At 48.0% G+C, this 14,109-nt stretch overlaps 1 protein-coding gene across 1 annotated transcript; it reads right to left on the minus strand.

Annotated features, from left to right (window-relative positions):
- Positions 1 to 144: 144 nt before the first annotated feature.
- On the minus strand, positions 145 to 7,237 carry nr1h5 (nuclear receptor subfamily 1, group H, member 5). The gene is made up of 10 exons (XM_030118137.1): positions 7,141 to 7,237; positions 3,275 to 3,673; positions 3,049 to 3,189; positions 2,835 to 2,959; positions 1,827 to 1,925; positions 1,621 to 1,714; positions 1,338 to 1,454; positions 1,152 to 1,229; positions 841 to 954; positions 145 to 510 (listed from the first exon to the last, which is right to left on the minus strand). The coding sequence occupies exons 1-10, from the start codon at positions 7,235 to 7,237 to the stop codon at positions 329 to 331; spliced, it is 1,446 nt and encodes a 481-aa protein (XP_029973997.1). The 3' UTR covers positions 145 to 328.
- Positions 7,238 to 14,109: the final 6,872 nt, after the last annotated feature.

The following is a 14,109-nucleotide window of genomic DNA, read 5'->3' on the forward strand; positions in this document are numbered from 1 at the left end:
TCCACCTTTTAACCCTCAAGATATATGTATATGTTTGGTTTTTTTTTTTAATCAAATCAAATCTCATGTATTCCTGGCTGCAGGTGTTTCAGGACATTGAAATATTCCCATCGAGTAAATTCTCTCTGCAGATTTTCTGCATTTATGTTTTATTGAACTCAGCAAAGTGAAAAGTAGAGGAAGTGTGCACGTTAGTATACAACAAGTATAAAAAGTCCTATAAAAACTTCTCTCATCAAATTAATTCCAGCAGCCAGTGAAGACGTCTCAGTCCCTCCTCGTGAGCCGGCTGCAGCGCCGGGGAGTCGGCCAGCAGGCTTTATCTCCGTCAGTGTCCGGACCGCCGCCCTATCAGCAGGAGGTAGTTGTGGCGCAGCGTCCGCAGCTCCGTCAGCCGGCCCAGCAGGTGGCCGAGGCGCTGCGGCCCCCCCCTGGAGGCCCGGGACAGCAGGTCCAGGATCAGCTCCTGCATCCTGTCCACGCAGCCGGCTGCCTGCAGCGACGCCCGGTCTGCAGGTCGGGGGCACAGAGGTCACAGAGAGGTCACGGCGAAGTCCATTCGTTATAATACAAGAACTTACAACTGTGCTCTGGAAACCTTACAGCATGCCTCACTTTATTTGGTCTAAAATATTTGCTGACTCTGAGACAGGATTCATTCCTTCTGTCTGATCATCGCTAATCGAAGACTCTGATCTGCTCCTAACTTCATCCTCTGCGTTCCTGTCAGACCGAACGTCTGCAGAGCGAGGGAGGGAGGGAGGGAGGGAGCGAGGGAGGGAGCGAGGGAGGGAGCGAGGGAGGGAGGGAGGGAGGGAGGGCCCGGCGGCCTGGCCTGACCTGAGCAGAGCAGCGCGGTGGCGGTCAGCAGAGCGTATTCAGCCTCGGTCACCCGCAGCGCCACCATGCTGTGGAAGAAGCCGAGCACCGGTCCGAGGAGATCCTGACCGTTTCCTGATCACAAGAGGAAGTGGAAAAACCTGCTGAAATATTTCATCCCCTCACAATGTTTTTTAGGTTTTACACCAATTTCTGGCTGAAAACGTGAGTTGAATCACATTTAGGGAATTTTTACTGCTGTTAAATGTTGAATCTGACCTGAACAGCATGTGAGGGTGGAAGGAGAGCGAAGTGTGTCTCCATGAACTCACCGGAGCTGATGTGGAAGTTCTCCTTCGACTCGGCGTTTCTGAGCCAGTTGTGTGTCGACGTGCTGAAAAGCTGCAGGGCTGGCAGAACGGACGAACAGAGAGCAGGCTTAATGTTCGATCAGAGAGAGTGTGAGTGTGTGAGTGTGTGTGTGTGTGTGTGTGTGTGTGTGTGTGTGTGTTGGTCACCTGGACTCGGGCTGGACGGGTTGTTGGAGAACTGCTGAGCTGACAGCAGGAACATGACCTCTAGAGAGGACGAGGACAGCAGGGAGCTCTGATCGGAGAAATCCAGGAGGTCGAAGCCTGTGACATGAGAAGGTGATGAAGGAGAGCAGCTGGACGAAAACCAGGTGGACTGTAGGTAAAACGCTCCATGACTAAGCACAGTGTGAATTGTGCTTTAGTTCATCGACAGATCTGAATGACTGGATCATGAACTCCAGTGGAAACAGATCCGGACTCGTCCTACCCGGCACCGTCCTGGCAAACGTCAGCAGTCGTTGCATATGTAAGGAAACGTCAGGCAGGTCTTCTCCTTCGTCTGGACACGGCCACTCCAACACCTGAACACACACACACACACACACACACACACACACACACACACACACAGCGTGAGCGGCCAGAGAGCAGATGGTGATGGGTCCTGATGGAAGAGAACACGCTGCCGCTCACCCTGCAGCTGCTCCCGTCCGGAGCGCCGTACAGCCGGTGAGCCTCCACCATCCGCTCCACCATGTGCTTCTGCTCTCCGCTCAGACTGGACGACAAAGCCTGGGACACGACACCAGGGGTCAAATGTCATCGCTCAGCGGTTTGATCATGAGAGTGTGAACGCAGAGCTGACAAGACTTGATGGCTCCTGTGGAGCGTTTTGTTTATATCAGACAGAAAACTAAGAGAAAAGAAACCTTCCAGGACATTTTATTTACTATTATTGAATATCACTACTTTACTTGAGGAAGTCAAAAGTTTTAAAAGGGTTTGTTTTTGTTAGTGCGTACTTGAAATGAGTTGAAATTGTTGTGTTGAGCTTCAAAAATTATTGATTAGAGTGAAACAAACGAAGTTTTGAGATTTTTTTCCTACTAATATTGTGTGTTTTTCATCGAAATGATGCGGTAAGTTCAAGAATAAGCTTCAGCCTTCAGTCTGTTTTTTTTTTGGTTGTTGCTTGTGAATTTTATTGAGAGAAATATTTCTTCTTCAGTGAAAAATGAATTGGAAAATGTCACTGAACATGTTTATTATAGGTGTCATTTGTTAAAGTATTCATTAATGGAAGATTGAATGCTGGTGAAGAAGCTAATAACAACTTTTCTACTAAATGTTACAGACTAAAACACAAAAAATATTCAGTTTCTAAATCAAACATCAATTCTTTTTGTTTTTTAAACTGAAAAAAAAAAAAAAACTGCAACAACTTGAGGACTTCTAAATCTGAACCAGCTGAAAGAACCGAAGGTGCCGGATGTGATTCTGGAACAGGCTTGATATTTCATGAGGAACATTTTGTTCTCAGATAGGATGTTTTTTTAAACTGACTGAGGCTCTTTCAGTTCTTTTCCCTGAAGAGGTCACCGGTCCGTCACAGAGCAAACACAGAGAGAGAGACACACACACACACACACACACACACACACACACACACACACACACACACACACACACACACACACGTACCTGTGCAGGTAGCCTGCTGGTGGAGCTGACTCTTCTGCTGTCGGCGCTCTCCTCCTCCTCCGGCGCTCGGCCTTTCCCTCCCTTCCTCAGCCTCTTGGACTGACACTGGACCTCAGTCAGCAGGCCTGGCGGGACACAGAGGAGCCGGTGAGCGATACCCAGAATGCCTTGCAGAGCGGCGTCCGCGCGTCCGGAGCGGAGCGGGCGTCCGTACATTCGGCCAGCATGCCCACGGCGCGGCACTTCCTGAGCCGGCAGTCCTGACACTTCCTCCTCATGTACATGTCCATCTCGCAGCCTCCGCCGCTCTTGCAGTGATACACCGCCTTTTTGGTCACGCTGCGCCGGAAGAAACCTGCAAGGCAAGGCGATGAACACCTGGTGAGCCGGAACGAGACCCCGGCAGGCTGGAGGGGGGGCGGGGGGGGGCGTGGTCGGACCTTTGCATCCCTCACAGGTCAGGGCGTTGTAGTGATACCCCGACGCTTTGTCTCCGCACACCACACACAGCTCATCCTGACCCCGCATCTTCCCCCCCGACCCCAGCCGTGACCTCCGTCCCAGAGGCAGCCCCGCGGGCCCGAACCCCGGAGCCAGGCCCCCGCAGAGGGGGTCCGGGCCGGGGTCGCAGGCCGCCTCCAGGCAGTGGGGGCTGTAGTGGAACGGCGGGTGGCAGAGCTGCGAGGAGGACGAGGAGGAGGAGGGCGAGGGCGAGGTGGAGGGCGGCGAGCCGTACAGCGAGAAGGACAGACCCGCCGGGCTGTACTGCTGCTGGCTGTACGGGAGCAGCTGGAGGTCCGGGTCCTGCAGGGGGTAGCCCAGAGGGTCCGCCAGCATGTCTGCAGGAGAAGAAGATGAAGGTCAGACGCTTGAGGATAACATGCATCCCCACATCATGCCAGCAGTGTTTAGCTTTCTTCTTGATCCCAGACGACCTTTCTGAAAAAAACTAAAGGAACGATGAGCAGAACTGAAAGAGCAGCCGCTCCTCAGAGCTTTTCCTTCCAGCGTCTGCAAAGAGCGGTGACACCGGCCCGGTGACACCTGGTCCGGTGACACCTGGCCCGGTGACACCAGCCCGGTGACACCTGGTCTGGTGACACCTGGCCCGGTGACACCTGGTCCGGTGACACCTGGTCCGGTGACACCTGGTCCGTCACGATCACCGGTGGAAGGAGAGAAACACGGCCTCAGTGAGTCCGACGCTCCCGTTAAACATGTGATCCTGCTGCTGAGCAGCTCCCACAACATAACAACAGAAACCGCCACAATAAACAGAGACTTCACAAGTCGCTGTCGTGAGAGGACGCCTCTACCGTCGGTGACTGACTTGTCTTATGCCTGACGTAGAGCCATAAACCCTGGAACTGTCTGCACACACACGCCTGACACATGAGTGAACCTTCGTTTTCAAAGTCAAACAGCATCACTGGGATGTGATTTTACAGGAATCGTGAGACTTCGCTGGTTTATAGCTCCTCAGGGACACAATAAAAAGCAGAGAGGGTTCACTTCTGTGAACCAGAAGAACAGGATGCAGCTGAGAGCTTCCTGTGCCATTTAGACTCTTTATGAAACTCTTTTCTGGAGCATTTTTTTTTTGTTTTTTTTTTCCAATCTGTAATCATAAGCCTGATTTGGGAAGGCCTGAAGCTTTTCAAAATGTGGATCAGAGGCTTGTGTTTCTGGAAGTCCTGTCCCCACTGAGAAAACACATGCGATCCCTCCCAGCCTTTCAAAGAGCAGCTGTGCGGCTGAACGACCGCCGTGGGATCTGCGCCGCGCCGACGGGTCGGAGAGCCCACCCAACACTGTACCAGGGCGAGAAGATGGCTGCGGATAATCAAACAAGTTTAAAATGCAATAATGTTGAAATTTGCCCATCGCGAAGTCATCAGAGGAAAGATGTGGTCATGATGACTCAACGTGTTTTGAAGTTTTGCGCCGATTGAGAAAACCTCAGAGTCCGTGACCACAGGATGATAAAGGCTGCAGGGCCCAGAAACAGGAGGTCGGTTTCCAGATCTTGAAATGCATGTTTGGCCTTAAATAAGTTGGTATTTGTCTTTTAAATTCAAACTGAAGCTTTTGTTCTTCCATTTTTATGCTGTGATGCATTAATAATAACAAAAAAAAAAAAAAAAAAATCCCAGCAGGCTTTGATGAGTAATACAGGGTGTTGCTAACTTCTGGATTTTTGCAGCACACTGTCACAGTGCTGACACTGAGTGAGGATTCAACAACACAAAACAACGCTGTGTGCACGGTCAGGCCGGAGTGTGAAGCCACGGAGAGTCTGGAGAAGCTTTACTGGCTCTGATGGTTGGAAATTAAGCTGATTTGTTATCAGTCTCAGAGGCCTTTCAGTTTTCTCCAAAACCATGCGTTTAAGATGGTTTTGGGTGTGAGCGTGTGTGTGTGAGTGTGTGTGTGTGTGTGTGTGTGTGTGTGGGGTTGTGATACAGGGTTCATCCTGCCTTCGGCTCCGATCGGCTTCATCGGCCCTAATTTGGAGAAGCAGAGCAGCAGATGAATGGAGGAGCCTGATTTGAATGTCAGTCCTTCACTTAACTCTCCACTCGTCGTTGTTTCCACTCGTCGGTCGCCGGCTTTCCCTGACAGAGGATTCATCGAAGGATGATGAATGGTAAGAGCACATTACCGAAAGTTACAGAACGGCTGTGGATGGACTGCTGCCGGCTTTGATCGACTTAAAGACTTCTCATTTACCCTCCTTACTTCTTCTTCTCTGCTGTCTTTATTTTCTCTCCAGATGTTTCCTGTCTTTACCAGACTCTGCTGTTGACCTTTTTTTTTGTATCTTTCGGGGTTGGGGGGGGGGGGTTCTTGCTGTCCCGTCATGTGACAGAGCTGCAGCTCGCACTGTTTGTAAACCATTTCCGACGCTCTCTAAACACTCGTCAGCCTCCCTTCCATCCCACGCACAGCAGCCAGGAGACGGACATCACCAGCAAACGGCCCCCCGCGGTGCCAGCGGCGACAGGAGGGGGGCACAGCAGGGGGCGATCACGAGGAATCAGACTGACAGAGCACGTTTGGCACCAGACTGTGTTCTCTGAAGCCTTCAATCAAATTTCAAATCATTTCAACCTCGTTTGAACAGAGAACAATCAGACCTGCTCAGTAATTTCTACATCATACGAGTCATTTTATAACACCACAGCTTCAGCCTATGACAAATATGGAATGATAGTGATCTGAGATGAAGTTGGCCTGATTCCAGTCCTGACAGCTGACAAAAGGGTCAAACATGATCTAAAGACACAGACAGTTCAGGAAGACATCAAATCAAAAAGCTCATTCACAAACATACAGGCAGAGCTTCATGGACTCGACCAGGTTTTCAGGTAACGCCACTTTTTTTTTACACAAATGTTTTCCTAAACGTTGCACGTCCCGCTCATTCATTTCTTCAAACTGGCTTTTGACTGATTTTGATGCCCTGACAATGATCTGGGATGACTGCTCCCTGTTGTCCTCCTCTCCTCAGCAGAAACTCTTCAACACAACTGTTGTCCATGTGACACACTTCTGAGAGACGGCCAATCAAAGCCGTGAGTTCATTCAGATGAGAACGTCCTTAACCTATGAAGCTTTATCTCAGGGCAGAAGCTGCTCGAAGAATGTTTCAGTCGATGTTTTTTGCGGCGACAGCAGGAGGAAGTCCTCATTTGTTTTTCATGTTTTGACATCTGAAAGTCTGTGAGAGTATGAATGAGTGACGTCGGTTCCAGTGAAGACGCCGTGCACATATCAGCCAGTGAGTCACGCTCTGTGGTTTTCTTCCCAGAGTTCCAAAATCAATGGTTTCTAATGGCATTGCCTTCAGACGAGTTATCTGCAGATAAACTTGTGTTTACATTGTTGGGACAAAAAAAATGAATCATGCTGAAGCGAAATGAGGTGAATGAAGTTGAGAGCGTGCATTTATTTATCATTTATCTCTGTTCAGCTCCTCGCTGTCAGCCTGGACAGGTCGCCGGTCCATCGCAGGACAAACACACACAGGCAAATGATTACACACACTCACTCTTGTGCCTTTGAGCAGTTTAAAGTCGCACACGGGAGAACGTGAAAAACTCCTCACAAGCCATTCGAGTCATTCCAGCTCGCTTTAAATGTGTTCCCAGCAGAACAGCATCAGCTTTAATGTTGTTCTGTTGGTACTGATGTGACTATATGAGTCCGTCTTTGAAAGATAGAAAATAAACAAACAGTAGAAATAAAAGTGGAGGTGAAACTCTCAGCAGCTGTCAAGATGAGCATAAAGAAGTGAGAGACTCACCGTAATGCTGGAGCGGCTCTGAGGAGCAGAAACCATCTGAGGAGGAGAGAAACCCTCCTGATGAGAAGCTCATCTCGAACTCGGTCCACTCCCTCATCTGGACGGAAAGTCCTGCTTCCAGCTAGTAATACAGGATCTATCGCCACACACACACACACACACACACACACACACACACAAACGCACGCACACACACAGAGAAAAAGACAGAGGATTCACACAGATATGAAGAGATCTGGGAAGCGTGGAGGCATTCCTCAATCCCCGGATGGGTCCAGGTCTCTGAGCTGTCCAGGCTGATATCCCGGCCTATTTTTAAAAAGCAGAGAGGAAGAGTGCAGCTCTGTGATGGATGGTGTGCCGGAGGAGGTCTTAAGCGTCCCAGAGGGAGGCAGGAAGGGGGGGTCGGGGGGGTGGGTGGGGGGCAGACCCAAAAGACAGTCGGGACACCCGGGAGGGACATGGACGGGACTGTTCTGTTTGTCCAAACAGCTGGATGTGGCCTGGCGTCATGCATCAGAAGCAGGCGGGGGAGGGGGGGCGGGGGGGGGGAGCTCATCATGTGCAACAGCTGGACTCAGCAAAGGAAAACAAAATTAAAAACCAAAGTTGTGGAATCTACCGCTGAACTGAGCGTGATGAAGTTTGGATCCATGTGGACTGGCCGGCGCGTCGGGCCGTGTTTGTCCTGCAGACCTTGGGAGTGTGTTTACTCTGTCTTTTGTTTACCGCTGCTCTGTTTGTGCTGCAGTTAATATTGGACAGCAGTTGGATTTAAGGGTCTCTCGGATCTCCGCCTCCCCTACACACACACACACACACACACTCACACTGCTAACGGGGGCCGGGGCAGAGTGAAAGGAGTCAAGGCCCGATGCGCTCGGAGGAGACAGCAGCCTGACCCCTGCATGGGGCCTGTAAATCTCCGAGCAAGGCCGTTTGACAAGCAGCATGCTTACCGAGGATTGATGGCCTCCTCCCGCCCGCCGCCCCCGTTCACTGCCTCATTATGAGAGCCGGGAGTGACCGCTGGCGAGGAGGGAGTTCAGGGAGAGCCGATCGGCCTCGTCCCGATCAATCTCAGTGAGGAATGGAAGAGGAATTCGGCCGCCGGCCACTCGGCGTCTCTCCTTTGAAGAGTGTGTGTCCAAAGGGTACATTTGTACATATATGTGATCACAGCGACAACAGAGCGTCAAGATAAATGGAGCTTGAGGGGAAAGTACAAACCCGAGGAGAGCAAATAAATAACAGAGAGATAAAAGAGAAAGGATCCAGAAAGACGATCAAGATCTTAAACGCTTAAAAAAGAAGAATCAATATGAGGATATCGTCGGTCTGGAGCTGGGCTGGACTTTTCTCAATGTTCTCACTATGTGTATATAATTAAAAATATATATATTGAGATCATTATTGAGTTTATTAAAACTATTTTAGGAGAAAGGATAAAAAAAAAAAGGTTTCCTCTTTACTTTAAATGTCCTGATCCCAGAGTGATTAACAAATAACCTTAAGTCACCACTTTCTTTAAAAATAACATTATTAGTCATTTCACTATTGTGCAACATGTAATTATTAAGAAGAGAAAACAGCAGGGTGAAAACCTTTTGAAGACTTCCAGCTTTTGGAGACTTTTTGAGGGGTGAGTTAGTTTGGTAAACGTCAAACAAACATATTTTAAAGTCTCAGTAAAGCCTGAATGAAACAGTCACTGATACCATGAACTGCTTCATTTGTCCTCAGTTTCTCATAAAACTGTGTTTAAGAAAAAAAAATGCACAAAACCTTAACCTAATTTATTTACAGTGTAGCTGTATTTGATTTGCCTGTGTGAACTATCTAATTGGCAATTCCAATCCAAGAGATAAATTCAGTGAAAATTAAATATTTGGAAATAAAAATCTAAGCGAAGAAAGAACTTTGCAAATCAGATTTGATTATTGATTCAAATGTTGTGGCTGTCCCCAGAAGTGAACTGCAACTGTATAAAAAGTAGTTCAGGATGAGAACACATGCCAAATAACATTATTTGTTGGAGTTTTTCTCATTTATTTTAATCATCTTTAAAAACAAAAGAAAGTTAAACCTGAATCTGGACTTTTTAAACCAATTTAGACTAATTTCCACTGAAACTGACTCTGAATGAAGAACAGAACATGAAGGAAACCCCTTAAATATCTTGCAAGATGAAGAAAAAAACTGCATGTTTCTATTTATATGAGCGGTGTTTGGACTGAGCTCGTCCTCCGGCAGCAGGCCTCGTCTGCTGACTGATTGCTGCAGCATCGTGAGTGTGTCGGAGTCTGGCGGCAGCAGAGGAGTCGCGGTGATTCCTCTGTCAACAGCAGCACTTCCCATCGCGGCGCATGTGTCAAAACAGGCCGCCGCGATCATCATCCATCGCTCCGACTGGCCCTGACCCCGGGGGAGCGGGACGTGACGGAGGGCCGCTCTGAATGATGGCGGCAGTATCGGCCGGCGCGCAAATGTCACCATGGATCTTGCGGAGGTGTCGTGGAGTCGGGACACATTGTTGAACGCGGGCCCAGCTATGAAGGCTCGGCCCCGTGGGAGCCGAGGAGGAGGAGGAGGAGGAAGAATCTCAGGGTTACGTTCACATCAAGCACATTCGGAGTTCCATCCTGGAGCGAGGCCAACTCGTGTAATTTCTGCGTCTGACGAGTTCTTACTTTTAATTTCCACTCTTATTTACGAGTTTATTGTTTGTGATTCAGAAAAAAAGGAAACTCAAACCAATCAAAGCTACTTTATGATGAAGAGGACTCTTCTTACACTTTTACACTTGAGGTTGAACTTATTCTCATTACAGTTGTGGCTTCAGCTTTTCAGGTACAAAGAGTGCTGAACTCAACTGCTCCAGTCGAGTAAATACCAACAACTTCAGCATTTTTAATAACCTGAAATTTCTTCACAGAGCTCGAAACTGGGAATCTTCTCTGATGCCACCGTCTTCATGGAGAAACATCTCGAGGGAGTCAAAGCACTTTTTATCTCAGGGGCCACATTCAGCCCAATTTCATCCAGAGTGGACCGGACTGGTGAAGTAGTGCCATCATAACCGTTAGATTTAAACTTTAAAGGTTTTCTTTGTTGGGATGAAAAAGTCGATATTTTTGCAAAAAAAAAAATCTACTACAGAAATGACTACGATCTCAAGATAAAACTAATTTTAATTTTTAATTTTTGTTGCATATTAAGAAATGTTTTTAAAAATCAGTGCTTTCTCAGAATTTTTGATCATCTGCTTGCTGGTTTCATGGCCCAGATTGGAGCCTTTGGGGACCGGTTTTGGCCCACGAGCCTGAAGTTTGACCCTTTGTGATTCGGGATTGGTGAAACTGCAGTTAACTTTGACAAAATGCCTGAAAATGTGCAGTTAGGGTTCTGGAGGCCGAGAAAACCCTCATTAGTCCCGGATCACTCACAGCTCGAGCCCTGAGATTAGAGCAGCTCATCATAAATCCCACACTCCGCATGTGGTCCGCTCCCGCTTTATCAGGCGGCTGCCGGCTCGATAACGGCCCGCTCTGTTTACCCGTCCTCTGTGTTTTTCCAACCTTCCATGTGAGAGTGTGCGAGGCAGTGTGAGGAGGATGCGTGCGCATCGGACTATCGCGACGAGGAATGTGAATCGTCGATTGTTTAGGTTGTGTCTGCTTAAAGCTTCAGTTTAGAACGTTTCCAGTGTTGTGTGGAGGTCACTCAGAGGCTGGGCTTCCACACTGCTGTCCCTTCCACTGTTGGTGTCTCTGATTTACCACAACAAACTGGATGAGGCATGAAAAGGAAAATGAGCCTTGATCACTGATGAAGCCTGCAGCGTGACTCAGTTCATCTGAAAACAGTTTTGTGGCTTTAAACTCACCTGACAGCGGAGCTTCTGGTCGTCTGGGGTCCCTGCGTCCGCTCTCTGGGCTCAGCTTTCACTTTTTGTACTGATTACAGCAGGCTGCTCTCCCTCTCTCTCTCTCTCTCTCACTCACACACACACACGCACACACACAGAGTAAACAGAGCTTGTGAAATGTGTGTTTTAGCTGTTCATGCAGGAATCTGAGCAGAAACCCTCTTTTCCTGTGAATCTGAACAATAGTTAGGAAACTCCTCAGCGTCAGAGCTGAAGTAGAAACCAGTGTGATCGTGAGGGCGACCTGTTCATCAATCACACACAGACCGATGAACAACGACTCGAGTAGAAGTGTGTGTAGACAACATGATGGAAAGGTGTGTCAGGCTGAGAGTTTACAGTAAAATTAGGTGGACATGCAGAAAGTCTCCTGGGATAACATGTTCACTCTGACTTTTATTGGAAGTAAAACAAAAACAGATGATTTATTTGACCTTAAATCTTTGTGATCTTCTGTTACTTTATTGTCAAAACTGATGCTTTCTGTTAAGTTTTTTTTTTTTTCACTTTTCAAGTTCAAAGTTGTTGTTCAGGTCTGCAGGTCGTGTGTTTTGACACCCCTGATGTGAGGCGAGGTTTGACCTCGCATCCTGTCTATGTACTGATCATCGCTGGAGGCAGATCGCACCTTGCACATGACAGCAGTCCATCAATAAACCTCAAATATTTCATTGAACTGGGGGAATAAACCAAGACAAACACCGACACAGACCCCAAAGTCACAACAGAACTGGGATCTTCTGTGAGCGGATCCTGCGAGCCACTACATCAGACAGAAATATCCACAATTTCGCCAATTTTTCCGCCTTTTGGGCCCTTTCTGGCTCGACAAAGAGCTGACATTAAGTGAGTCACGAGAGACCCTCCTTCTCGTTTCTGGACTCATCTCATTAAGAAATTCCCAGTATATAGTGTTTATAAACAGCCGCTTGTTGGTCCTGCTGATGGATGGATGAGGCCTATCGCTGGCTCTTCCTGCTAACTCCCCAGCGCCGCTGAACAATCCGCCTCCTGCCACTGTTTCACAAGCACACACTGCATCACCCCCAAACACACACACACACACACACACACACACACACACACACACACACACACACACACACACACACTCCTCCAACAGTAAGGGCCCACCCACTGAGGATGTGAGGTCAGAGGGAGAAATATTGAGGGATCACTAAGTCTCTGTGTGCGTGTGTGTGTGTGTGTGCGTGTGTGTGTGTGTGTGTGTGTGTGTGTGTGTGTGTGTGTGTCAGGGAGGAGGAGGGTGCATCACAGAGGCCAGCACGAATCTGCTAATGAAGAAAAACAAGACGGGCAGCGGAGGCCTCCCAGGCAGGCGCAGGTCAAATGAAGCCTCGGGAGGAGGGGGGGGTCTCTCGGGTCAAAGGGGTCAGCACTGAGGTCAAGGGGAGACCGTGACCTCTGCTGGACTCAACTAGAAGGTGGGAGGCGGTGAGAGGAAGAGTTTACACTCATGAAGAAATCAGATCTCTGAAGCCCAGCGCTGAAACCCGAAGAGATCTCCACGCTTTCTGAACCGACTGCATTCTTAAATCTTTTGGTGATTCTGGCAGAGTTAATCATCTGCCGATCCAGTGGACCTTGGTCCCACGTTCTCGACGACGTGGCAGCTGCGTCGGCCACCCGTCGCCATCTCTAGGAAAACTGACCGGATCACAAAGCAAACTGGTCCGTTCATCAACCAGACACAGGCGATGGGTGTCAGAACTCCAACCGGATCCCCAAAAATCACTGATGGAGAGGAGCTGGAGGACACGGAAGATTTCACACACTCTGATAGTCAGAAGAACGACTAGGTGTTGAATCCCTGTTCCCAGAACCGGACTAACAGATGTGATTTATAGATATACCTATGTTTATCCTATATATACTGTATGTATGCACACCTTCATGATCCCTAGCCTTGTTTTTCCCTGAAAAGTGTCTTTAAATGTCCTGAAAAGTGCGATACCTGTGAATGAGGACAAGTTTCTTCAAGCACAGCTAAAGTTTCAGGGGGATACAAATTATTTCAGTCTGCCAAAACATGTAACCCCCCCCCCCCCCAATAAGCCTCAGGGGCCGGTTGTTCAAAGGTAATCTGAGTGGATTTTAGTTATCGGATCGGATCAAATCTTGAAAATGGGTTGTTCAAAAGGGAAAGAAGGATTCGGAAATCGGATTAGATCATGTAATCCTATCCTAGCTTTAATCTGGATCAAACCTTCAGTTTGGGACGTTTCAATAGGATTTGGATAAGTTTGATCCAAAAACACAGGATTGTCCTGATCCCAACAGGGGGGGAGGATTTCAAAACGGAATCCAGGAAGAAAATGTGGCAAAACTTTTAGCTGTCAAAAAAATTACTTTGTATCATTTTGTTTATATTTTTATTTATACTTTGAGTTTGATTTGTTCAACTGTTCCAGTGATTAAGAAGATAAAGTAGGCAGAGGCTACTGATTATGCCTTCCAGAAAAGTAAAAATAAAATAATAAAATGATCTCGTCTCCATGAAATAAAGCCCCAAACAGGCAACAAACCCTTTCAGTCAGGAGAATCCACAGATGATTTCTAAACTGGAGCACAGCTACTCCGGAGGGTAAAACCACTAATTCTTTGAAACAGAGATAAATTGAAAGCCACAAATCTGACAAACGCAAATTTTATCATAAAGATTTACTGAATAATGTTTGCTGTGAACAGCAGTTGAGAATAATGCGAGTGTGAAGGATGCGGTTGAAGCAGCGAGGGGCTCATCCTCCCTCGAACCCCGGCTCCGACGTGACCCAGTTCTGCTGCTGTGCGATCATTTCCACCTGCACAACGGCTGCATTGTTCAATCAGAGAGGATTTAACTCAACTGGATGTTTATTTTAAGTGTGTAAAGCTTGATTTTATCCAGCTGGACGACGTTACATGGAGAGGTTACGGAAGGAAACGCCAGAATGAAAACTACAAAAATACTGGACTTCTTCCACACATGATGAAACTCCCTCAGTCACATGGAAAATAAAATAAAAGCTCTTCTGGTTGAG

The sequence above is a fragment of the Salarias fasciatus genome, chromosome 20 (assembly GCF_902148845.1).
Source record: "Salarias fasciatus chromosome 20, fSalaFa1.1, whole genome shotgun sequence".
Classification (NCBI taxonomy): Eukaryota; Metazoa; Chordata; class Actinopteri; order Blenniiformes; family Blenniidae; genus Salarias; species Salarias fasciatus.